Source organism: Lepisma saccharinum, chromosome 17 (assembly GCF_977018435.1).
Source record: "Lepisma saccharinum chromosome 17, izLepSacc3.1, whole genome shotgun sequence".
NCBI lineage: Eukaryota > Metazoa > Arthropoda > Insecta > Zygentoma > Lepismatidae > Lepisma > Lepisma saccharinum.
Window position 1 is genome coordinate 12,915,364 of NC_139245.1, and position 27,389 is coordinate 12,942,752.

Below are 27,389 nucleotides of genomic sequence, written 5' to 3' on the forward strand. Positions count from 1 at the left end.
ATGGATAATCTCGATGCCCTACTTTCTAAAAAAAGTAATTGTCTAAATATTCAACTTCTTTTGCACTGCAGTAACCTCGAAACACACATTTATTAAGGAGATCAATGAACATTTCAGGTTCTTCAAGGACCATTTCTAATTTTATATCGGATCGGTAGAATATCGGTTATCGGTATCGGTAAATTTTATATCGGTACTTTATCGGTATCGGCCAAAATTTCATATCGGCCCATCCCTACTAGAAATGTTCACTATTATACACACACATAAAAATCCACACTTTTGATTGAAGCAAAATTGAGAGTAGTGTAGATTTGTTACGAAAAATTACACAATGTTTAAGCTCTTAGCTCGCAATTACACTTATGGAAGGACCAATCTTGCTTTAAAAAAACTGTTTCTACTTAACATATACTGTCTTTGGAAATACAAAGTAATGGATTTACAAAAAAAATACTAATTGGTCTAAGACTATGGTGCATGCATACCTTAGTTTCTCCAAATATTTGCACAATTATTGTCCTTGTACGAAATACATTCATGACATTTCTGTAATGCAGCACCTTTCATGAGTAGGTCTCAATACGTACGCAATAAGGGAAAATGTGACGATTATAGTCCAAAAAAAGCTATGTAGAAATTACAGTGTTTATGCAGAAGTATACATGTAAAGAACTTCCTAATCAGTAGCCATACAGTGTAGTATACGGAGTAATGTTAAATTCTATTGGGGATATTCACAACCCCAAGAATCAAGGAAAAGAGAACTGAGTTGATAAATAATGTACATTTTATTACCAATAGTTAAGCACTTGAGTGCATACATAAAACACATTTAAACCAGTCTTTATCAATTTCAAAAGAGATATTAAAGCATAACAGATGCAGCTATAAAATACAACAGAACAAGGTGACAGTAGATGGTACTTCTCCATTTATGATAACCTTAAGAAAAATCACAGACTAATTGTATGCATTCCTGCATATCAGAACAAAAAATAAATATATGTATATATATATATATTTAACAAATTTTATATCTTTGTACAGTTTTATACAGATAATTATACATAAACATCCACTCGCACACACTCTCTATGCACACACTTTAAAACTTTACAATAGTGGTATCCATATTGTTTGTGATGCATACTGCAACATAAAGAGATACAACAATCAGCCCGAAAATAACAATAATGAAGTATGATAGAATTAGATGTTTGTAATACTAATGGCTTCCACATAGTGCTAGCGTTCACTTGAGGAAATTATGGATTTTACTTTAAGATATAATCAACCATTGCCATGAAATTAAGAGAGATGATCACACGATTCACAAGCGTGAAATAGTGTCATAGTGTGATTGTCAATTTCTTAATAATTCTGCAGCACTACAACGAAAATGCTTGAAATCTGCATGAACCGATCAAATAGAAGCATGATCATGTTAAAGAGCTTTTACAATTTTCTTTTGTACAAAAATACAATTGTTCCTAATATTAAAAAATGTACCTGCATACTTAGTACATTCAATTTCACACTTACTTGCTCGACATAACCATTGAGGGGTAAAAACTATTTGCTCCTTCAAATTAGAAACATGTTATTATTTTCCCCCCAACGACGTCAGCTAAATTGCATTGGGCTGTTCGGGAATAAGGGAAGCAAAGAAACTTGTGAAAAATGTCCAGGTCAATGCTAGCATCGACGGTTGCGGGGGATCTACCGGTCGATCCTCCGTGGCTGCCGTAGCCGTCGCTTCTTGCTCTTCTGGTGCATCTCTTGGTGCATCCGGCGGGCTGGGTTGTTGGTGTTCCTGCACCGCTGGCTGCTCTCTCAGTTCCTCCTGCTGCGGCCCAACGTTGGCAGCTTCTTCGCCGTTGGGTACCGGTGCTGCGTTCTGTATTCTTCTCACTTGCTGCACTCTGAAGAAACCAACTTGGTAACTAAAACACAACAGGAGAGAAGAGAGGGTGCTACAATAGCCTACAGCCAAATACTATGTCAAGCTCTAGAACTAACAGCATTTACAACTAAACTCAAATTATGACTATGGAATTTATTTTGTTAGTACATAAAAAAATATTTTAATTAAAATAAACGATTAGGGCTGAGCCGATGGCAATGTATCGACCGATACTTTCCAGCTTTTTGGTCTTTCACAGGGTACGCAAAAATGTTACACAACACTGTCATGGAGTATAATTATCCTGAAAATTATGTAAAATTCGAATACTTTTTATTTTGGCACCAATTTTGAGGTAAGAAACTAGATTTTGTGATTATATAACATATATCAAAATTCTTGGTAAATTGTGCATACAATTCGAATAGAGTACTTACACACTAATACTGATCAATATTTTGAACAGCTTTAAATTATTACAATTTTTCAAGTATCAGTGGAAATCGCTGAGAGGATTGGCATTGGTATCAGTTCAAAGTAGTATCAGCTCAGGCCTAGAAATGATCCCTCAAGCAGGAATATTCAAGCAAAGTAGTTACAAATATTTTTATATGTAAAAAAAATCACCTTTGGGAGGAATTCTTTTTTGAAAAAAATATTGTTAATATATTTATGTGATACAAATTAAAAAAAATTAAATTAAAATAAAAAATATACTTTTCTCACACTAAAGAACTAGCACAACAATCAAAAAAGATTCTAACAAAGATATACTTTTAACTTTATATTGGGTTGGTGTATAACTTTGTAGCATTTTGTTATGAGTTGTCAACACTGCGTTGCCAAGAGTTCCTTGTCCGTTATTCCATTGTTATTGCTTAGTTTATAGTTATGTGTTCGTGAAAACACAGTGCATTCTAATTCTGAGCATATTTTGTCTATTTTGCATCCTAATTAAAATGGGAGTGTCAAGTGGACAAAGTTGAACATGGTCGGCGGCCATCTTGATGTCCGCCATCTTGAATTCAACTTCAGAATTTTAAATGGGAAGGGGGTCGTGCGACATATCAAAATGGGCTAGAATTTTACGAGAAATGCCATGGTGAAGGCTTTTTCAAGGTATCTTTAAACAGTAAAAAGTTATGACTGAATTCTTGTACCAATTTGCTCCTTTTCGAGGTGTTAGAAAAATGCCTTAAAATTTGTTTAGCGCATCAGTAATGCATCGAGATCAAAGTGACGTCTAGGAAGAGAAGTTCGCATGCCATTGCACATGATTTTAATCGGATACATCCATGAAGAGCTGCGCATTATAAATGGTTGTCGCGAACAATTTACAGTGTGACTCTTCCATTGAATTAAAAGTCCTTCACAGTGACAAGGCTAATGTTTATGTTCAGAAGGAAGTTCATAAACAGAATATTCGATGCTTTTTATCTGATAACCCATTTTCGACAGATCAAAGCTGAATGGTTAGTGTTGGTAAGTTAATGGTGTGGCGTGCTGTGTGGATCACGATTGGTTAGTCAATTTTCCATCAACGGAACCTTAAATGCTTAGGGCTACTTGAATTTGTTAAATAAACAGTTTCTTTCATCCTTGCTTATGGAAGAAGGTACTTTTTACAGAGTTTTTTCAATAGGGAAGAACACCAAAACACTTATGGGAACGTTATGAAGCAGTTTCTGTCCAAAGTTAGTTATCAGATGACAAGGGTCTCATATTCTGTTTATGAACTTCCTTCTGAACATAAACATTAGCCTTGTCACTGTGAAGGACTTTTAATTCAATGGAAGCGTCACACTGTAAATTGTTCGCGACAACCATTTATAATGCGCAGCTCTTCATGGATGTATCCAATTAAAATCGTGTGCAATGGCATGCGAACTTCTCTCCCTAGATGTCACTTTGATCTCGATGCATTACCGATGCACTAAACAAATTTTAAGGCATTCTTCTAACACCTCGAAAAGGAGCAAATTGGTACAAGAATTCAGTCATAACTTTTTACTGGTTAAAGATACGTAAAAAAAAAAACCTTCACCATTGCATTTCTCGTGAAATTCTAGCCCATTTTGATATGTCGCACGACCCCCTTCCCATTTAAAATTCTGAAGTTGAATTCAAGATGGCGGACATCAAGATGGCCGCCGACCATGTGGGTGGCGTCAATGTGGTTCCCCCTTGGCCAGGCAATGATTGGTCATCGCCATTTTCACATTCCATGCCGCAGTGGCCTTGTACTGAGGGTGTTAAGTGACTTATTGAGCCACCCTGTATACTTTTTACATAATAAATTATCATAAATGAATCAATTTTAACTATTTAGATAAAAATGAACAACGACTATGAATAATCTCTCATAATGAAAGAACAAGAACTTCACATCCCCTGACTACTTGTCCCTCCAATATATTACCCGACAGCTTTCTTTTACACCTATTGAGGTTCAAAGAAATCTATTTTCATAAAGGCATGGCTTATTCTAAATATTACTACTGATATGATCATTCACACTTTGCAGTCTGTTCTAATTTATGTAGGGTGGCTATCGCGAGTAGGGCAAGTTGTATACACACACTACAAATTACTTTCTTATCAAGCTTCACATTAAGTATATATTATGTATTATTTGAGCAATGAAATACAATTAATTTATATTGCCAAATTTTGGGTTAAAAATGCAGCCTGTACATATCTAAATACAGTATTTCTTTTTATGTAGAATACTAATAACAAATTCATATTTACAAACATGTGGAAAATCCATGGCATGTGAACAACAATCATATTTAACTTTACTAGATTTTCAAATTATTATTCAGAAATTTCCAGACTTTACAGGAAAGCCAATTTATCTTCTCTTTCCTTTGAAGCCATATTAAGGCATGCACATGCATTACCATTAAATTTCACGAATCTTGCAGTAATAACATGTAAAAATATACAGACAAGAAATCAAATACTAAGATTGTGTTCAGCAGTAAAAAAAATATAAGCAAATACTAATCACTACATCTAAAAAACTTCCTTATATACTAAAAAATAATTACAGGGATGCCATTGAGGCATTGAAGAATTTATCCTGTACTTACAGATACATCATGATTCCTAGTAGAGATACTATCATCAGCCTCGTTACCGACGAATAAAAGTAAACTATACTGAAGAGAACTATAAATCGGCTCATAAGGTAGAACCAGTCTATCCAATCTCTATTTCCTCGATTCTCTTCATCTTCAACTTCTGCAAGTTTACGAAAAGCATATGCATCAGTAAAAAAATCATGCAGTACTAGAATTTATACAGAATGTTGCAAGTAATGATTATTAGACTGCTGTAGAAAATCTTGATGAAATATCATATTTACTCATGTATAATGTGTACTTTTTCCAAAATTTTTGCCCCCCGAAAACTGTGGTGTGTATTATGCATGTTTTCACTACGTCACAGCATGCACACATCAACAAGCGCAAATACAAATTACGAGGTTTGATTTCATTAGCAATAATAATTTTTAAAAAAACACTACAAAAGTGAAATGGCCATTTCCCATTATTTTTCACATTGGGCGTGTGTACTTCCCGTCACATGGGATGCGCATCAGCGGTATTTGTCAGGCAAGAAATAATAGAAAATATCTTACTGAGTGCTTCAAATCCATGACATAATTTTGATCTCGCTTTCTTCTGTTACAGAATAAACAAGGTGGTTACTGAAGTGAAAGCTTTGGGATGCTAAACACAGTGGAGGGAGAAGGTTGGCGACTCATTGCATATACAAGACCATATTCTTCTCTTGTCCACATAGCAATAGGTATTGAATAGGTATGATGCCACTCACTCTTGACTGACATAGCAACAGCTTTACGACGTACAACTAAGAAAGTCATTTCTTAAGGCGAGGAGGGACAATTTTCCCTAGGTCTTTCAGGCTGGGGCAGCTGCTGATCACTGTTGCCAACTTCGCTCTTTTGGAGCCAGATCTGGCTCTTTCGTGCACTCGTTTGACTGAACTGTGGCACCCGCCCTCTGCCCCACTATGGTGCCACCACTGGCTCCAGCCCATAAATACCAACTTACGCCATGAGTGTACATTTTGCACGTGAAGTGATATTCGTATAGCTATAGGCTGCGTCACCCACCTCTTCTTTCCTCCCCATGTATTTTTATATATAGCGCTGTGGCTAAGATGAAGATGACAATTTTGTTATCCGGGAACCCTTTATTTTCGATTTTATATTAACATCATTGGATTATTGAGATGGGTGATGCTGCCAAATCTAGGCGGTGAAAACTAAGAATAAATTACCATCACTTTAAAGCTAACGGTAATAGCAGCAGCCCCATCCCTCTGACAACTAAAATTACCCTAGTAGGCACTTTATGCAGCCTTCATTAATCTAGCTCCTTGAAAGTCCTCTTTACATATATTAATGGTGAAATTTAGCTCTATTATGCACATCAGGTTTGGCAACACTGCCAGGATGGCTGTAGGAGGCAAGGAGAAATGCACTAGGCTTATGGGACCATTATTTTATTCGGTCTCTCGGGAATATCAAACATCCGATGACGTAGAAAAGTACATGGACGGAAAAAGGACACGTTGAACTATGTCATAGTAGTAGGAAAAGTCGAAACTCCCATTTGATGAGCCGTAACTTGAAGTTGATGTCCCATAAGGAATACATGGGATTCGGTAAATACTAATTCATCATATTTTTCAAAAATCGTATAAGGCTTAATAATCAACTTAAGAAACCGCTTCCACTTGCCACATGGGGAGAAATTCATACTCTTCATTTCCGGCGGAGATCTTTTTAGTAGCATTGCTCATTCCAACGATATTGGAATAAATGCATGCCTGGTGCGTAATTGTCCCTCTTCGCCTTAAACCGGAATTGTGCTGCACAATATATGCAAAATATAATTGTTTGTCACTTTTCCCCATCAAAAACCAGGGTGCGCATTATACACGCATAAATACTGTGAGTTTTATACTTACTGTATTGGATATTCTGGCACATATTCAGTTTTAAAGATAATTTCTCAACTATTTCAAACAGCCTTAACCAGGCAAGTTGACAAGGACAACCAAATACAGTGGAACCTTGATTTTATGTTTTTAGGGGACCATGGTGAAAATTTTATAGCACCTTGATCTAATGGGAGCATCAAGATTGAATGTCCAATGTAGGAAAATGCAAAATACAGGTTACACTGTAGTTTGTCAATTTACTTTGTGTATTCCAAATTTTACTGTTTCATGAAAATTTGTAGATTACATCATTTTGTTCTTCATATAATGTATGTGTGAAAGGGGGGGGGGGGAGGTATTCCGTAACATTTCAACCAAGCCTTGTCGCACCACCATTTTTAAAAATATTAATAACCAACCTAAGTGTCGAAACTGACATTGGAAAAAAAATTTAAAGCTTCCATTTGGATCTGGTCTGCATTTCTTTTCAATTAGCATCATATGGCGATATTGTGTTTTCAGATATTTATGAAAATCACTACAACTTCTGTTCTGTAAATTCACATTATATTGATTCAGAAATAAATGATCATTCCTTCTATTCATTAATATTTTTGCTCTCAGATTATTAACCAAAACCAATCAGACCAATGCATCAGTATTGGAATCAGCTCATACGTAACAGATTCATATTTTCTTATTTAGCATCACTTTTCTGCCATTTGTGGGTTAATTGTGGATGAACGATAATTGTACAAAAAACTGATGGAGTGGAACTCACAGTGGAACACCCATGCCTATGCCGGAGCTTGGATTCAAATCTTCAGTGAGGAGATTTTGAATGGACCACTCATTTTATTAGCAATAGTTGGTGAAACGTTTGACAATGAGGTGCATAAATAGAAACAAACCTTGTAGCACCCCTTCATTATTTGGCTGCACGGCGGGAGCAACAGGCTCTTGAGCATTCCTCTGGATAGGCTCTGCTGGATGAGGAACAGGGGGCTGCATTCCCACAGGTGGCTGGAGGAATGTACCTTGTGGAATAGCACCAGACTGCATTCTGCAAAATTACAATACACATGCTATCAATAACTGGAAGGAAAAAAACATTTCAACTGATAGTACTCTAGCATCAACCCCTTCACTGCAATTTATATGTTGAACAATAATTGTACAATTATTGTAGACTTTTGCTATTTAGTGTTGTTTTTCTGTCACTTTTGGCTAATCGCAATGATGAGACTGATGAAGGGACACTCACAAATAACACCCAGTTGGGATTCGAACTAAGGACTCCAGGCATCATAGTTCACTGTGCTAAGCACTCTGCCACAGAGTTCGGCTATATGCAGAATAAATATCTAAAAAATGCTTTACCAAATTAAATGACAATAAAAACATGTGTTTTGACAAGTACCATGGGATTCTTTAAAAATTATTTAACCTAAAATGATTCAACATGATAATAGCACTGCAACTTTACTATTTATCAAAATTATACGATAAAATATCCATCGACATTTGTGAAATTTTAATAACATTAAAAATCAATGCATACATTAATGACCTTTACTAAAATTATTATATATTCTGGCATTCTGTAAATCTTACTGGATATCCATTTACTGATATTGCTTCAGCAGTAGATCTATAATACATGCATAGGTGAATGTTCAGTACTCACAATTGCATATATTGGCTCATGTACTGAGCATACGCTTGCTGCATCAATGCCATCTGTTGGGCCATGTAGTGTGGATCAACTGAACCGGCTGCGGCTTCATTATAGGAACGCATCGTCTGCATCCAGAACCCTCGAAAATCCGGCATGGTAAACTGTCCCCTTGCTTCTTGGACAGTGGGATACCTATGCCGAACGCCACTGTTATTACTATTTCCGACACTGCCTTCAGGGCTTTGTACCGGTGCCTGCGGCGTGCCTTGACTAGAGCTTGAGGATGAACTATTAGCATTCTGCTGAGCCGTCCCATCTCCTTGGTTGACTGGTTGAGATGCAACGTTCACCTGAGAAGGCCTCTTCATACCGAACGAACACTTCAAATAGTCACGTGGAGGTGTGCAGACAAGGTGAACTGTGTGTGCTTCCTGCCCTTCATACTGACGTAAGACATCTTTGAGTATAACATTATCGTGAAGAAGCTTGCCCGAATATATAACTTTCTGCTCTTCAGTTCTCTACAAGAAAAAAAAAATGGAAAAATACAATTTACAATATGAAATTCGTAACTAGACATAAACAGTGTTTTCAAGAAAGCTGTTTTTTTGAATGGGTGGTTCTTTCCGAGTGTTTTCATATTTCATATCTTCATGTCTCGTATTTACATAACTAGAGTAGTTTTGTATGTGTTTTTAATAGAACCTAACAGTATGATATGATTTTCAATGTTTGAATTTGTTATACGAACACGTACATGAAGCAAAAAAGAAAATACTGCTATACCTTTTGAAAATCTAGTATCAAATCTCTTTACATTAAATTTTGTGTTCAGTAAAATATACACCGTGTCCCAAAAGTCCGGTAACACTTTTATTAATTCATTATACAAAAACTACAAGTGATATAGCTTTCGTGTATATGTCATATGAAAGAATATCTCAAATGTTTTTTTTTTAATGTATGAGTGCACAATGCCTCGATATGGGAACAATGTGTAACACGACATATGTCTACATGGTAATCAAATTCTTGCCAGAGATATGCTCCAAAGAGTACGGCAAGAATTTGATTACCGTGTAGACATATGTTGTGTTACACATTGTTCCCATATCGAGGCATTGTGCACTCATACATTAAAAAAAAAAACATTTGAGATATTCTTTCATATGACATATACACGAAAGCTATATCACTTGTAGTTTTTGTATAATGAATTAATAAAAGTGTTACCGGACTTTTGGGACACTGTGTATTTGTATTCTGGCTTTCTAGTACATCATGTATAATTAGGTTAAATGGCCGCTAAACCTGGGCATGGAGCAACTAGTGGTGTATTTTGGCTGTTTGTTGCAGTGGTTCTCAACCTTTGTGAGACCACAGCCCAGTAAATTTATTTCTTTCAAGTCAATGCCCTGATACCAACATTTTCACTCTTAAATACATTTCTGATCTTTAAAGTTTATATTGAAATGAATATGCACCCTTAATTTGATTAACATTGCACACATTTCTTGGACAAAAATAAACTTTAAAAAATAATGGTATCGTTTTGTCATTCAAGTATAGTCATAAAATTGTATGTATATTAGTGAAGAAAAAGACTGAAAGATCATTAGTTTTGGAGATATGGCATGTTAAATGCACTCACATGGCACTGGTCCATCTCAAGAAGTTAAGGTTTGATTTACCTGTTCGTAATTCATTCTAGAAAGCATGTTGGTAACACTATCATGATACAGCAAAATGAGGCATTCCCATGGGGTGACAGGTTGCAAATTCACACATCACCACAACAGTTTACATACGATGTTGTAACTTGATTAATAATAATAATTATGGATGGGCCAATGTGATAGTTCGCTGATACTGATAAAAGTTCTGATATCAAATTTACCGATACCGATATTCTATCGATCCGATATAAAATTCCAAATGGTCCTTGAGGAACCAGAATGGATTATTGACCTCCGTAATAAATGCATGTATCAAGGTGAGTGTAGTGCAAAAGAAGTTGCATATTTAGACATTAGCTTTTTTAAAAAGTAGGGCATGGATATTATAAAAAAAAATTAAACAAAATATACAATTTTGCACTAAATTATAAGATATTTATAGATATATCGAATCGGTAAAATAATCAGTATCTTTACCGATAAACCTTCATCGGCTGATACCGATAGAGTACCAATAAATCTGTCCCATTCCTAATAATAATAATGAAGTAACAAATATACTCACTGGTTTACTGGGGTATACTTCAGAAAGATATCCCTTCAGCTTCTTAATGGTCCATGTGAGTTCACACTGGATGGTTTGGTCTTCAATTTGCTGATTTGGAGCTTTAACTATCAATGTTACTGGCATTTCGAGGACATCCATACCAACTATCCCACGTAAATGTCGGAGATATTAGCATCAACTGAAAGATACAAATATAAATATTTCAAAAAGGAACAACACAAAGTCTTAGTACTCTAATAATATTTTAACGAAGAGGTATGAACATAATCAAAAGAATTTAATTCACAAACTGAGTTTTAAAAACAAAATAAGTCGAGAACTGTCACTACACAAGGACTGAAAAAATGCATATTTCTTCACCTATTCAGTGCATAACTAATCCAGTCGTGGTAGCTCAGTCAGTTTTTCCACCAGTTCAAACAGCTTCGGTGCCCACCTAGCATCGTATAAAGTCACAGCCAGGGGTGTGGTGCTGATCACATCAGCCGCACCTTCAGCGTGATTAAGAAAATGTGGGGCCCTAACTCCACACCACCTATATGCCTTCATGGTGTGGTGCAAAGCACAGGGGAGCACTTTATTTTATTTTTTTTACTTTATTCAGTGCATAACTTGAGTAACTTGGTTGTACTACGTGGTACCACTCTCCATCACTATATTAATTTGCTTTCACTCAATGTGAGGTTCCGCAATTCAAACAAAAAAACATCGACAAAGCAAATGAAAGCATCTACCACAGCTGGTAAAATAAAAATAATAATCATGCTTTGCACTAATAACATTGTTCTCATCGTTCAATAAATTTCATGCAACTGAATATGTATAATACATACAAATGAACCAATGAAATGCTTAATTTTCTATCGAGCAATTGAAGTGCAAAAATTCTTAAAATGCAATGAACTTGACCAATTTGTATCAAAATGGGACACACAATATATTAACACTGTACATGTGTAACTTGGAATTTTAAATTCTACACTATTCTTTACAATCTTCAACTAAAATACTGTTAACTTGGAATTTTAAATTCTACATTATTCTTTACAATCTTCAACTAAAATACTGTCTCTATCACTATCACATCATTACAATACTCGGACAGCATTACTTTAATAATTTGAACGGTTAACATCAAAGAAGTTACTTTTCCAAGAATCAATGTCTTGTCATTATGCTACAAACAAGCATATGCGAACTAGTATATAATGTACTATGAGCAACACAACAGATTGTGAGATAAAAATACTTATTAGAAAGCAGGAAAAAAATACACAACCATGTGGGAGAAAAACTTTTTTTTTAATGTTTGACACCTTTCGTATGTAAAAAGTAACAATTCTTTCAATGGAAAACACAATAAGATAAGTTCAAGATCATCCCACTGTAAAAACCTTACCAAGTACTGATTTCATTTATGTATTGCACACTGCTGAATCTTTCATAAATGGAGGTTATTAGTGTCATGGTTATCAAAAAAATATTACTTTTATCTATAAAAAATATTGTTTTCTGTAATTTCCAATTACTTAATTGGTATTCACTATTGAGTTAAACAAACAAATGAAACAGTTTACTTCACACGGAGTTCATACTTCAAAGATGTATTTACATAAATTTACATATTTATGTTTATATTTTGTTGGGAACCCTTGCGAACATTACACATTTACAAAAGAATACACACCCTACACCAAACTGTCTTGCTAATTACTACTCTAATGTAATTTGCTGTCCTGCCAGGGTGCAATTAAATAATATTTTCAAAGCTTAGACATATGCATACAATCTTCTCGGACCACCACATAAGATAAAGTCATGTACACATAGTATGTTTCTGGAAACTTTAGAACAACACTGAATTATTTTGCTACCCAATGTTACACACAGGGCATTCCATATGAAAGTGTCCCTGAACCTCAATTTCTTTAAAAAATTAAAACAGATCCGTACCTCTAATAAGGCATGTGGTCGCCATGAACTGCTATGACAACTGCACATCTGTTTTGCATGGAACCAATAAGGTTATCAACGACAGCCTGCAGGATATTCACCCATTCCTCCAGAAGGGCCATTTCCAACTGTTGCAGAGTTGTAGGCGGCGCTGGCCGAGCAGCAATGCATCTTCCGAGTGTGTCCCACACATGTTCAATGGGATTCAAGTCTGGGGAGGACGCTGGCCATACCATTCGTTCCATACCCTCATCCCGTAGCATGGCGTCAACCAGACGTGCTCGGTGAGGTCGGGCATTATTGTCCACAAAAATGAAACGATCACCGAAATCTGCAGCCATTGGGACAACATGAGGCCTGAGGATCTCATCCCGGTACCGTAAGGCTGTCAAAGTACCGTTCCGGATAATGTGCAGGGGGGTACGTCGACCAACACTGATCCCTGCCCATACCATTAAGCCACCGCCACCATACTGAGACACTTCGCGCACAGGTGCGGGATAATTGCGAGTCCCACGTTCCCTCCAGATGAGAATGCGTCGATTATCTGACTGGAGACTGAAACGCGACTCATCCGAGAAGAGAACTGAACTCCACTCTCCATGTCCCCACTCACGATGTTCCACAGCCCACTGTCTGCTGGCCCTAGTGTTGGGCATTCAGAGGGACACACACCATTGGTCTTCTTGCATAAAGACCCCTTTCCCGCAGGCGATTTCGTACAGTTTGGCCCGAGACTCTTCGTCCTGTTGCCAAAACAAGGCCGCGTTGCAAGTCAGTTGCAGTTTGCTGCCTATTCCTGCGAGCCGACAATGCTAAGTACCGGTCTTCCCTAACTGTTGTTGACCGTGGGCGACCTTGCCGAGCCGACAATGCTAAGTACCGGTCTTCCCTAACTGTTGTTGACCGTGGGCGACCTTGCCCAGGCCTCCTTCGTACTGTACCTGTCTGTTGAAATCGTGTCCACAACCTGGAAATGACACTGCAGCCACCTCACGTGCTTCCATCCTCCCAATGGCTCTCCATTTGCTAGATTCCCCTAAATCGTGTTGTTCTGCCATCGTTCCTATTCAACACTACTCAACTGAATCCCACCTGCACTTACGGTCTGCCAGCACCAAACAACCGGTGTTCCCAAGTGACCTCGTGATTGCTCCTCATATCACAAATTCTGCCACGTGCCTTATGGTCACTAGAGAGCTCTTCATGTTGATGATTCATCACAGATGAATTGTACTGGTTGAGGACACACTCACCTAATCAAAATACATTGCTACTTTTGACTTTCCAACTTTGGTTTTGGGATTTCTTGCTTGCTCCCCTAATTGTTTTGACCAGTGTATATGGACATTCATATTGTGAAGAAACTAATTGAATTAAGGTGATTTTTAAGGGTATATTTAGGCATATTTTGATGGATTTTTTGTCATATTCAGCATATTTTCGCTTTTTCAAGGCATAAACAGTCATTTTCGAAGTGGATTCGCTCTTACTGACATGTTCACTAGTTTTTGTTTTTTTGACTGCAGCAAAATCTTATTCATTTTTATTTGAAAATTTGTAGAAAGTATTCATTGTACATTGCAACTCAGGGCCAATGCGAATGTGAAAATATCTCAGCATATGTTAGATATTGATGTTTGAAACAGTCCAGTTCTAAAGGCATATTTTTCAAATTATAGTGCATATTTTGTACAATTTTAGGTCATAAACATCCTAGCCCTACTAATAACTATAAATCTTGGAAGGTATTCTAATGGTAGTTATGTTTAATCAAGTGTTTAGTTTCATAATTAATTGCACAGAAACTGAAAGAAAAATGTTGCTTAACTATCAGTAGAATAGTTACTTCAATATGAAAAATGTAGTCCGTGTGTCCCACCCGTGAGAATGGAATGCCCAACATAAATTTCAAGCAATATGGCCTACTGTACTTCAGAACTAATCATAAAACTAAAAGCTGTATTAACATTAGAAATACACACTTCTAAAAATACATGGCCGAAGGCAAACGGCCATCTACCATATGCTCCACTACCAGCACTTTACCTGAAATTCTTTCCTAAGGAGAAACATTGTACAAACACACCTAAGTTCTGAAATAAAATTTTTAAAAAGGCATAACATTGCAAACTGAACTACTGGGTGGTGGCAATGCAGCACCACTAGAACTGAGAGGCATAAACCAAAATTGTACTTTGGTTATTCCATTCCATTGATTCACATGTTGAAAGTAATCTTTGCAATTATATGTCGCACTAGTTTTCTGCCTAGGTTGGCTAAAAGCGACAGCGAGGATGATGGATTTAATTAATGAAGGAACACTTACTTTTTTTAAAAAAAAAAAAATAATAATGCGTACAGCATGTACTTCGTAACATTTGTGCATTTTTGGTGTATTACTTGCATCAGAATAATAAACATGCCATTATAAATTTTTGCACTGTTGCTAGCCGAATTTTAAAATCTGCAGTGATATGGCTGAGTTAGCCATGTATTAAAATGTACAGTAAAACCTCGTTAATCTGGATAAGCTGGACTTCGCTTAATCCAAACAGGCAAAAGGCCAAAATAAAAAATAAAAAAAACAGAATGCAAGGTTTTAAATGTGGCTAGAAGTCAACAAGAGAACTTCCCAAAGAAAAGGCAGTCAACCACTGATGAAATTCTGTTTCCCGCACACTTTGTACTGTATTTAGACCCATGCCTTTAAATACACCATAATAAATGTGTTTTCTTGCTATAAACGAAGTTTTAATGCACCTTCTACTGTTCTTTTAGGTTATATCAGCTAATCCAGACTTTCGTTAAACTGGTCAACTTAGCCCCAACCCAATAGTCCAGATTAATGAGGTTTTACTGTAATGCATATTTATTCAAGCTGTTATCAGTTGATCCTTCTTTAGAAATGACGCTCCAAAGGAGGAATTAAATACTTTTAATCCAATCTTGTATTAATTAATAAATTAAAGGTTTTACAATCACATATCATAGCTTTCTTAGACAGGATTAGGGAAAAAAGCAAAAAAGAAGAACTGGCTCCTGGATTGTTTTTAATCTTGAGACCAGAGGCAATTGAAAGAAGGCACTACACCCAAAAACATCAACTGGTTTCCTCATTAAAAATATTAGTAAATATGTCCATTAATAATGTTATCTTGGGTACCAGTTAGATATATTTTTTTTCACTGAAAAAAATGTAATTTTTCACAATACAAGTATTTATTGGTCGTTGCTAATTCGCTTTTGTTACACACAATATGGCGGGCAAATCTTGACTCACGTTGTCTATCATCAGCTGAAATGCAGTGTTTCCAAACTTATGAACCGAAAAATGCAGCACAAACTACAGTAGAGCGTCGATTATCCGAAGTAATTGGGGGACATGGGTGTTCGGAAAACTGGTTTGTTCGGATAATCGAACTGTACATGTAAATTTATTCATAAAAACAGGCATCTCTTTAAGTATGTATTACAAAGTAACGTACAAAGGCAACTTTAGTAGGAATATATAGTATGTGGTACAGTTTATTAAACAAAAATATGTACATATTACATACGCATTTTGCATGAACAATACACACAGTACACAAAATTAACGTTTAAAAAAATCCTTTATCTTGGTCTGTCCAAGCAAGCCTACACGCTTACGAGCAGCTAAGTCACGTACTTTTTTCATTACAGATATCTGAAAGTGAGCGAGTACACAGTTCGGTTAAGCGGTCGTTTGGTTGACCGACGTTCGGATAATCGACGCTCTACTGTATTCACAAAAGGTTTTTAAGCGAAAATTGATCCACAAACCATTCACGGAAGGTTAGGTTAGGCAAACAGAAAATTAAATTGGGAAAAGAAAAAACCGCTCACACGTCATCTTGTAAAACTACCGCGTGGTTGCTACACTGAGAGGGGGTTACATATTCAAACGCACAGAACATTTGATTCACATAGTCGATGGTAATGGTGGCACGAGCTATCTTGCAACAGAGATACATTAATGTCGAAAATTATATTATTTAGGGGCCGAATAATTTGCACAAATGGAAAAAACACTATTCCCAGCTTCCAAAAGTCCACAGGAACTCAATTCCATACGTGTTTTCCTGTCATTTCTCCTGTAAATTTGAAGAAATCTGTTTTCACTATATCTAACTGTTACCTTATCTTGCATATCTTATCAGACATGTTCTGGGGAGCGATTTTACAATACAGGGAATTTCTCCATTTTGTTTGAAATTCGGCATACTCACTAATTTTGGCCCCCTAATCACGAATCTGCAGTCAAAATTTGGCGCTCACACTTGGAAATAGCAAAATAATCTAAATTAAGTTCTTATTTCCACACCCTCGATTTCCAAATTTCCCACCCATTCCGGGCTCCGCCCCTGGGGTAATTGACCTACCGCCCCCCACCGCTATCGCGGCCCCCCGCCTATATCTATAGAGTCCCTTTTAAAAGCATGTTAGAAACTGGCCGGATTCACCTGCCCCCAAATAAGTGCCAAATTTATACGTGAGCGCCAAATTTTAAGTGCAGATTCGTGATTACGAGGCCCAAATTAGTAAGTATCCCAAATTTTAAACAAATTGGATAAATTCCCTGTATTGTTAAATTATACCCAATAATGTTTCAAAAAGTAATAAGTGAGGCTGTCTTCATGAATCCTCATAAAAGCACAAAAGCACTAGCGTTAATGTGACATCACAATATCTCGGCATCTGCAAAACATACTCACATGTAAATTCTGAGGTGTAGAACATGCAATAGGTGTATCCGCAATTAGCCAAACATGGCAGAAAAGCAGTGTCAAATAACATCTTGCTTATAAACTTTCTCACAAAAGACAGGTAACCAAACTATAAATGAACATTCCTAACAAATGTAGTCAGATGTCCGAAATTTTACCATTTGCTCAATGAATTCACAGGCTTGGTGATTGAAATCCTAACACTCAAGAAGATTTATTAAAATACATGCACAGCAAATATTGACTTTCATATGACTTATGAAACTTTCATAAGTCAGAGCTCAAAGTAAATTTCATTGTACCACGATATTTCTACGTTACTCTTGTGATCATCACTGAACACCATAATCAGATGAATACATAGAATTCATTCAAGTATAATTGGAAACTGTACCTCTGATCGTCACAAAGAGTAATGTATTCCTAATTCTGGAATACCGTAATGTCAAGGACACAAACTCTTCAGAAAGCTTTAACGTGTAAACATAAATAAGAATGACAAAATAACTTCGCCTCTGAATTCTTAAACATTCAAACAATTACACTTGACTGCTTTGGAGTGTTGGTCGTCGAATCAAAGATGCAATGGCGATCCATTCATAATATGGCAATGACATATTGAATGATAAAACTGAATGATCTGATTCGAATAACAAACAACCTCTCTATGCAACTACTAAAATCATGCATACACCAAAAGAACTTTCAAATATTCAGATACACATCTTAATGCTCACCTGAAACGCAACTGTAGGAAAAAGTGTAACGATGCTCTAACTATAGTAAACGCCGAAAAGTTATAATAATTTCGAATTGCAGTGTTATCGTAGTGAATTCTTCATATTCACTGATCACTAAAAAATGCTACAGAGAACAGCACACGTTTACTATATTCTAGAAACATAACAACTGATGTAATATTTACCTTCAAGCTTGACTACACCACGTAATTTTGGTGACAAATGGCCTCGTCGAATAGCCAGAGTATTTGGCGATTCGTGATTCGTCCGTCGATTTGCTCTTCTTTCTGTTAATTGGACAATCAACTAACATGGCTACCTCCGTAACAACATGACGTAGCTAAACATATGGTCATGATGTAGAAACATGCATGATAACAAAAGTGTACGTGATTTGTAGGGTCAAGAAAATTCCTAGGTTCTGTAGATATCAGTGAGGACAGTATATTGTTTTACGTGTAACGTTCTCGGATATAGTGATGGCTGGTCGATATTGGAAAGAAGCATCTAGTGTGATTACTGTGGCTAGATCCCCATTTTCGTTACAAAACGGAGTAAAATTAAGTGAGAATACGTCACAAAATAATGCAGGCAACTTAGGAAAATTGAATGAAGAATCTATAGATAGTGGAAAGAAAGTAAGACAGTATAATTACAAAGTTCTTACCCTTAAAAGGAGCAGTAAGAGCCGTTTTTTGCCTAATGCATGTAGCTTTCCCGGCGGACAAATAGAGCGTGCAGATGCAAGCTTGGATTGGCTTGAGCTATTTAGGACCTTCGGAATTGCTGAGGACAGTTTCAGTGATTTAATTTGTTCTGATGAATGTTTTCCTCCAATATTTATTAGTGACTCTAATAAGAGCGAGTTGATGAGATCCTTATCTCTGCGTATTGCAGCGGTGAGAGAAACTTTCGAAGAATGTGGTTTGTTGATCTGCAGAAATTCTCTTGTAAATAAACAGACAACAAACACTCTTTGGGCTTCTTATTTAGCAGGCCATAATTTGAAGCAATGGCAAAAAGCTGTACACACGAATCCGACGAAATTTCTTGAAATGTGCAAGCATATCCAATGTTACCCAGACGTATGGGCTTTAAAAGTATGGAGTAACTGGCTCACACCTAGCGACATGGGACCAAAAAGATATGATACAGCTTTTTTTATCGCAACCCTCGATCAAATACCACCAGTATATGCAGATGATTTAGAAGCAACAGAATTGGAGGTACTGCTCACCATTGTATCTAGATTTTGAAATAGAATTGTACTTTTAAAATTGACAGGAGGCAGTAGAAAATAATCGCTTTTAAATCATATTGCCATTGAAGAGATTATCTCGAGTTATCAGACAGGAACAGTTCAGTTCTTTATATGCTTTTGAGAGGTAACAACACTGTCATCTTCAGGGATTGAAATGATGAAGTGGCGATGAGAATGATGTTAGCTGTCGAAAGCTCAGAAGTATATCCAGAACTGACCTGACTCATATCCTGAGAGAATCTGTTCATTATTCAGGAAGCAAGTATTTCTAGTCTGTCAACCCCCCCCCCCTCCCAAAAAAAATAACACCAAGACTAGAGTCGCAATATTACCATTATTTTCTTCTAAATTGCACTCAACATATGCCCCTTAAATGCTACCTGTAAAGCATCCTCAAATTTCAGGCGATTAGCAGCATACCTAGGAATTTACTAAAAGTGAGATAATATTCCTCTCCCTGAAGAAATGTATTTAATTAGAGGGAAGAGATACACTATGAACTATCAGAGTGATCACAAGGGGTTTTTTTCATGAAAAAAAAGTGTTCTTGAAAAGCAATCATTATGCCAAAATGAAAAAAATAAAAAAAAATGGAACGACTTAAGATGTCTGGACCCTTCTCAGATTTTCTTCATATTTGGCATACTCACTAATTGAGGCCTCCTAATCACGAACGCGCACCGCGAATGCAAAGAAGCAATCACCATGCAGATAAGAACATAAAGTAGAGTCTAGCCTTTTTGTTTCACAAGGAAATATATATATTCCTGATACTATCACAACACCAAATTTTAACTATGTTTGCCTCTGAAACTAACCTAACCACACGTCAATGGTTCATGGGGCTAGTGGTTCACAATTATTTTGCAATTTCTATATCGTGATACTACCACGACACCACATTTTAACTATGTTTGCCTAACCTACCTAACTGAAACTAGCCTAACCACACGTCAATGGTTCGTGGGGCTATCGTCAATGGTTCACAATTATTTTGCAATTTGTAGACGTTTCCGACAAATTTTAACTTCAGATTCGTCATTAGCATGCCTCAATTAGTAAGTATGCCAAATAAGAAAATCGGAGAGGGGTCTGGTCATCTTCAGTCATACGGAAACTTTTTCCGGTAAGGGTAGGGTAAGAAAGTATCTTGAATTTCATTAATATTTGGTAGATTCACTAATTTTGGCCTTCTGAGCAGTACATTATGAACGGTAGCTGCACAAACCACGCACGGGTAGCCCCACAAACCATTTCCGGTAAGGTTAGGTTAGGCAACCTTAGTTAAAATTTTGTTTGTAAAACAATGTGATAAAGCTTTAAAAAAAAAATCTCAACCTACATCAGCTTTTTTCACGAAATTCCAAACATGACCCCTGCATTTTAACAATAGGTTCATGATTAGAAGGCCAAATTTAGTTAGTATACCAAATATTAACGAAATTGGACACATTCTCTATATTCTACATTCGCTCCCAGGATACGAATGTGTTAACCATTACTTATCTAAATTGGTCTGCATTTTAGAAACATTTCTCTCTTTTAATATCAATAGTTATACAACAAGTAAGCCAATTAGATTTTAAACCACAGCAACAAAGTATAAGTAAACAAATTAATACAAAAACAAAATTATTATTATTGATTTTAAGTTTATAAAATTATGTGCTTTTGCTTTCTTTTCAAGTGGAGAACTCCATCTGATTACATACAGAGGTTCCAAGACAAGAAACTGTGGTTTGCACCTCCACAATACTACGAGATTTCCAGGTTACTGAATTTCAGTGATATAACACAACTTGCTGAATTTGCTAGTTCAAGGAACAATAAAGGCTGTGATCTATGGATGCCAGTGCATGTTCAAGCTGATGATGGAAAAGTAAGCCTTCTTCCAGGTCAGTTTTAGTTTTTAGTGGAAATGATTTTATTGTTGTACATAAGCAATAGGTAATATACAGAGCATTCCCTGACATTCGCTATGAGACTCAGTGGCCCGGCGTCAGCTCTTGTCTTCCCCGGTGAACGGGTCGGCGGCAGTCGAATGCTACAGTCTGTTTTTTTTCGCTCTCTTTCCCTTTCTGTTGACTTTGCAGACTGACGACAGTATAATCCTTCCTCAGATGTGTTGAAGATTGTGGCTTAATATGGTACCACAAGAGTTTACATTACAACAAAGGATTTATCTTGTCGAGTGTTACTGCGGAAAGAGGAGTTGTGAAGTTTGACGACGTTTTGCAACAAAATTTCCTGGTGTTCCCGTTCCACATAGGACCACTATAATAAACCTCATAAAAATAAGTTTTGATTATCAGAGTCAGTTCTGAATAAAAGTGGAAAGAAAAACCCACTTGTACTTACTGAGGAAAAATTCAATGAGATAGGACAAAGGTTAGAACAGTCTCCTCGGAAATCTATCCACCGCCTCTCACAAGAAACGGGTGTTTCAAAAACCACAGCATTTAGAGGTACTAAAATTCTTAAATCTAAAAATGAAAAATAAAGTATACGAAGACAATCCGCACTCCATCCGTGAGTTAGGGGTCCCGGGTTCGATACCCGGGGGAGGCACATAGTGGTTCAGATCCCACTTTAAACTGTAGGTCCAGTCCCGATTAGCCTTACTGTGCATAAAGAGGACTTAAAACAAGAAATCAACTAACCAACCATCCGTGAGTTAAAAAGAGTATTGTACGAGAAATCTGGAGAATTACAGTAGGCGAACTTGCATGTGTAAATGGCAATTTCCTTGAGAGATGCCAGGAATGTGTTGCAGCAGAGGGACATCATTTTCAACACCTTCTGTAGTCAAGGTTAGTACACAATATGACAACTGTAATTTTAATAGACAACTCTAGCGACTGTCGTCGACCCCGTTCACCGGGAAATACAAGCGCTGATGCGAGGTTGCTTGCCGCCGAGTCTCGTAGCGAATGTCAGGGAATGCTCTGTATATTGCCATATTTTACACAGAATTTGTGCCCCTTTAGGGCTAATTGTGATGATGATGATGGTGTAGTGGTAATGCCAATTCCTTCTATTCAAGCGATCCAGTCCCGATTGGCCTATCGGTGCACTAAGTTGGTCTAACACAAAAAATCAACATGAATGGGGAAATTGATGGAAATCTATATATTTGGTCAATAAACTGAGATAACTTACAGTATTGGCCAAATTATTAGACTCGATTAGTTGAAAAAATGAAACATGTGCAGAGAGAAATTTCATAGATTTAATGTTTTGAGATACACACTGCAAGTACTGTCAGTACTTCGTATGACCACCTTTGGCTCTTTTCGAGCCCATTTTAATCACTGCTTCTGTAGAATTCCTTTATCTATCTTAACTCTAAACTTCAAACCACGTGATTTATGAAATTACATGTTGCTCCGGAGATACAAATAAAGAACACCCTTCCAACAATCAGAATTAATATTATTTCTTTTGTTATAACCAAACAAATAGCATAAATAACAGAGTTAACTGTACATATTGTTCCAGGCATTTTTGCGAATGTGCAAAAGAATCATGTTGCCACCTCTTCTTGGGAGACAGTAAAAGAAAAGATTGTGGGAAACTATCAAAGTAGACAAACAATTTCAAAACTCTTTTTTACAATGAGTCCAATAATTTGGCCAATACTGTCAGCATCAGGAAAAGCTCCCAAGATATTTTGTTTTTGTATTAATTTTGAACTGCCAGGCAGAAGTTTGCATTTTCTTGTGGATGGCCAGAGCTATTTTTTGATGGTCCAAACAATTATAATGCACACGACCTGTGTAATACACTTTTATAAAATTTCTTCTTCCATAGGTCATGTGTATAAAAATTATGCACATCCTACAGTAACAAAGACGTTTCATACACACATTTGTTTTCAAAGGAGTTGTGTGTAAGAACTGTGCACGTTGCCTGCAAGTTGTGTGTCAATTTGATACATGCAGTTAAAGTGTTAAAATACTCACCACTAACCTCTCGGGTTCTGGTGTTGTCAGTACTTTGTGAATGCCTCTTCTAATAATTATTAAAGTACAGTATCATGACATTTTGAATGTGGAGAGGGGAATTTCTCGTGGTATTCTGCATTGCCAGAATTTTAGTTTAGAGTTGTTTTCGAAACAGGTGGCACCCCAACAAGGTCAAGCACTGAGAAGCCTAATGGTTGCCGCAGCGCAGCAAGCGAATGGGTCTCCGATTCCCTGCCTCTCCCTGAAATGCGAGCGAAGGGGCATGTTGACAGGAAGAGTTGTCGTGTACGACTGTACAAAAATCAGGCATGTAGCAACACCGCTTTTCCTCCCTTGAATTGGAGGCAGAAAGTCTGGGTTTCATCAAGTCCATTCTTTGGCCAGGCAGACTTTAGTTATTGCATTTTCATTTCTTGATACATTTTATTTCGTTATTTAAGCACAGTAACAAAACATTGCAATACTTTAATGATGAAGTGCCTGAACAGAGTAGACACATGGAACGCACATTGCAAGAGAGAGACAGATAGAGTAGACATATTTGTGCAAATCTATTATGACAGAAGACTGCGATAATAGTGTACATATGCATGAAGTATAACAGTAGTTTTGTAATTGCAGGTGACAGCTTGTATCCCGAGAAACCAGATTATTATGGTGAAAAATCAAATCCTGACTTGAATATGACATTGAAAAAGGCAAGGGAAAAGAGTGACAAACTTCATAGAGTAGAATTGTACTCTTTACATGATGTAAAAGTTGTATCAAACATTAAACCTTCAAAGGAACATGTTCAACCAATAGAAGTTAATTCTACATGCAACTTGTGAACTTGAAATACATGCAAATATATTTTTATGAGTGATTTACCAGCTTGTGTATATTATGTAAAGGTAAAACTTTGTACTGAAAGATATATTTTCATAAATAGAAGGTTGACATTTCTGGATATTGAAGTGTAATCTTCTGCACCAAGAATTATACATGTGCACGTTTTTCAACCTTTACAAGATAAGAATAATGCATAAATACAAGAATACATACCTCTTGAATATGTGAATGTCTTACTTAAATAAGTTTTGATGAAATGAATAAATGAGGGTGGCTGAGTTAGAAATAGGAGAAAAGTAAGAATAGACAAGGGTAATTTATGTCATTTCAATGTTTGTTTCTGATCAGATCTCCTAATTTCTGTTAGGGAGGTGCATAAAAAATTGATCGAGATTCAACCTCACATTGTACCCTCTTTGTAAAATGATATTTCAAGATGCAGATAATTCTATATATGCATGTTATGATCATTAGATCATTGATAACTAATCTACGTCATATATTTTTATACAAACATTTGTAAAACGTGCTACTCAGTGAATGTATGTGTATACACTACCTGATTAAAAGTATCCTGACACCTATCCCAATCTAGTCACACTTTTGCCTTGATCATAGCCTGTACTTTTTGCCGCCAGTCATGTGAGAGTTTCTGGACGAATGGGGAACTATTCTTCCTGCAGAACCATAGCCAGAACAGATACTAATGTGGAATGTTGGGGTCTAGAGTTAAGTTGACATTCTAATTCGTCCCATAGGTGTTCTACAAGGTTCAGATCTGGATTTTGAGAAGGCCAGTCCATTTCAAGAAACTGGTTCCTCACAAACCATTCCCAACATTATTGCAGGCAGAATTAAATTACACATCTTTGTAACAAGTTGTATTGGTATCTAGGAACAGGTGCCTTCTTTTATAATGGAATGTGACATCTAGGCTTCAGTTCACTATTGTAACAGGGTGTCCAGCAGTGGCGAAGCGTGACATTTTTACGTAGTCATCGCAAGACTTGACAAACGTCGGGGTCAATCTTTCAACCATGGAGGGGGGAATTCCTACAGATGGCCAAATTCATTTTTTTCTATGGCGTATATGATAGAAAAATAAGGAAGACTAAACTTTCTTGAACTCTACCCGAAAAATGGAAAAATTGTTAAACCTCTCTATCCGAAATTCGGATTGCCTCCTCCAAAATCCGGTAGTAAAATTTCCGAATCGAGGTTTTAAATTTTCCGGAATCCTGATGTTTTTGACCATCCCTGGTGTGAAAGTAAGATATGTTATGTCTAAGTAAGTATGTCTGTCACCTCGAGAACAAAAAATCTTGATCAGGCTTGTCATTCGTAATCATAGTAAACACAAAACAACATGAAGTACTTCGTGTTTTTTAAAGCAAGAACATTATTTTCCGAAATCGATATTTAAATCCAAAAAAATGAAAAGGACAAATACTGTGAAGGAAATACAATGGATCCACAACTGCTTTTTTCCAGTTCTTTCTAACCGTGGGGAAATTTATGCTTTTGCGTGCTTATATTTTTTTCTATGTACCATTACTTTCATATATTCTGTGTAAGTTGCGTTGCGATGCTCTTCAATGTGTTTTTCTATTAAAAACAAGAGTGTTTGTTGCATGCTTTAGGCCTACAGTGCTGGACATCCTGATAAGTTTCATCTTGACATCACAGAAACCCTGCCGTGTTTGTAAACAAGGGGGTTTCAAAAAGGTCTCCTATGACCAGACCTTCAAGAGCGGGGAAAAACCAGTCGAAGGACCTTACATTTGCAGAACTGCTGCGATGACTTGGCCTGCCTGACACCATTGCATTCAACAGGAAACGTAGCGGGATGGTTGGGCATGGGGGGTAGAACTGGGCTCTCCTTTCGATGCACTGAACTTAGCAAATCCGTTGCGTATTTCTAGCTGTTTCATGGCGTCGCGTGACTAATTTCCCTCAAATATTCTGACTTCTTGTCTAAAATATTTAAAAAGGAATATTTTTATTATTTTGCTTTGTCATCGCTGCATCTCCTGATGATCAGGTAGTGTAGAAGTTGTTGTTATTGTTACAATTTTTGTCGTTATGTTTGCTTATACACAGTTTTATATGCACTTTGAAGTTGTTTTCATTGTTACAATATTTGTTACTATATATATTCAATGTTTGTAAAGTTTCTAAAGAAGGAATAAAGTATAAATGGGTGCTAAGTTATTTACAAAGCATCTTATTGCTATATCCCAAATGTCCACTTATTTTGATCTGAGTTGCCACCAACATGCTTAGATACTATTAAATTGCATTTTCTACATATTCATATCCTTGTTTAACAAAAAAAAATATATCAAAATATTTTGAATATATAAGATTGGTCAGAAATTTTATGGATTAGACAACACTGCTTGTTTGAATCAATGTCATAATTTAGATTAAGTGCCATTAAATTTTAAGAGTTCATTCGGACATTGGAATTATCTCTTTTATTGCAGCATTCTATCTTCGTTGAAAATAATTCCATTTATATATTTTGCACTATCATACTGGAATTATCTCTTATTGCAACATTCTTTCTATCATTACACTGCAACCTAATACGCTCTGTAATGACAATGCGGCCTGACCATACAATTACACAGTATTTTAGATGTCGCAGACGGTTACATACCTGTGGCAAACATAATACTAGCCTCAACCTCAGGATTCACAGTCGTAATAAATTATTGGTTTCTACAGGTCCTGGGGTACAGAAGGGGGGTGGCAGCAAAAAGGTTTGTTGTTCAAAACCCACAGTCATTAAGGAATGTTTGCTTCATAATGTAAACAGCATACAAAATTTTCTCTGGCATTGTAATCATATAAATCTTTCCATTGGTCACTGGGTTCTTATTTGTTGTGCAAAATATTTTTGACCAATAATAATATGGTACACTTGAAGGGGTTAGCACAAGCTGGCCCTGTATTTTAATTATTAGTAGGGACTGGACCGTTTAATCGGTACTCTATCGGTATCGGTTTATCAGTAAAATTACCAATTATTTTACCGATCCGATATATAGATAAATATATGATAATTTAGTGCAAAATTCTGT

The 27,389-nt window shown here is 36.5% G+C and overlaps 2 protein-coding genes across 8 annotated transcripts; one reads left to right on the top strand and one right to left on the bottom strand.

Moving 5' to 3' along the window:
• Window positions 1-772: 772 nt before the first annotated feature.
• Herp (Homocysteine-induced endoplasmic reticulum protein) lies at window positions 773-18,943 on the bottom strand. 5 transcript variants are annotated; one of them, XM_083138930.1, is made up of 7 exons: window positions 18,432-18,521; window positions 14,808-14,854; window positions 10,803-10,983; window positions 8,571-9,082; window positions 7,795-7,946; window positions 5,002-5,152; window positions 773-1,946 (listed from the first exon to the last, which is right to left on the bottom strand). In XM_083138930.1, the coding sequence occupies exons 3-7, from the start codon at window positions 10,941-10,943 to the stop codon at window positions 1,631-1,633; spliced, it is 1,272 nt and encodes a 423-aa protein (XP_082995056.1). In that variant the 5' UTR covers window positions 10,944-10,983; window positions 14,808-14,854; window positions 18,432-18,521; the 3' UTR covers window positions 773-1,630. The 5 variants fall into 5 exon arrangements, with proteins under 5 accessions (XP_082995056.1, XP_082995057.1, XP_082995058.1 ...); XM_083138931.1 differs by lacking the exons at window positions 14,808-14,854; window positions 18,432-18,521 and adding an exon at window positions 18,914-18,943; XM_083138932.1 differs by lacking the exon at window positions 14,808-14,854 and having other exon boundaries at window positions 773-1,925.
• LOC146001522 (acyl-coenzyme A diphosphatase NUDT19-like) lies at window positions 18,559-25,971 on the top strand. 3 transcript variants are annotated; one of them, XM_083138935.1, is made up of 3 exons: window positions 18,559-18,631; window positions 21,195-21,402; window positions 24,094-25,971. In XM_083138935.1, exons 1-3 carry the CDS (start codon window positions 18,614-18,616, stop codon window positions 24,300-24,302), a joined length of 435 nt encoding a protein of 144 aa, XP_082995061.1. In that variant the 5' UTR covers window positions 18,559-18,613; the 3' UTR covers window positions 24,303-25,971. The 3 variants fall into 3 exon arrangements, with proteins under 3 accessions (XP_082995061.1, XP_082995059.1, XP_082995060.1); XM_083138933.1 differs by having other exon boundaries at window positions 18,577-19,472; XM_083138934.1 differs by having other exon boundaries at window positions 18,577-19,472; window positions 21,195-21,386; window positions 24,094-24,294.
• Window positions 25,972-27,389: the final 1,418 nt, after the last annotated feature.

Bases quoted from the DNA above. Each gene is read 5' to 3' on its own strand.
- Herp (XM_083138931.1), bottom strand. From the start codon at position 10,943: ATGGATGTCCTCGAAATGCCAGTAACATTGATAGTTAAAGCTCCAAAT. The intron at 7,947-8,570 runs GTGAGTACTGAA...GTAATTTTGCAG, and splicing joins ATGAGCCAATATATGCAATT to AATGCAGTCTGGTGCTATTC. The intron at 1,947-5,001 runs GTAAGTACAGGA...GTTGTGTTTTAG, and splicing joins CTAGGAATCATGATGTATCT to TTACCAAGTTGGTTTCTTCA.
- LOC146001522 (XM_083138933.1), top strand. From the start codon at position 18,726: ATGGCTGGTCGATATTGGAAAGAAGCATCTAGTGTGATTACTGTGGCT. The intron at 19,473-21,194 runs GTACTGCTCACC...TTTCTTTTCAAG, and splicing joins TAGAAGCAACAGAATTGGAG to TGGAGAACTCCATCTGATTA. The intron at 21,403-24,093 runs GTCAGTTTTAGT...TTGTAATTGCAG, and splicing joins AAAAGTAAGCCTTCTTCCAG to GTGACAGCTTGTATCCCGAG.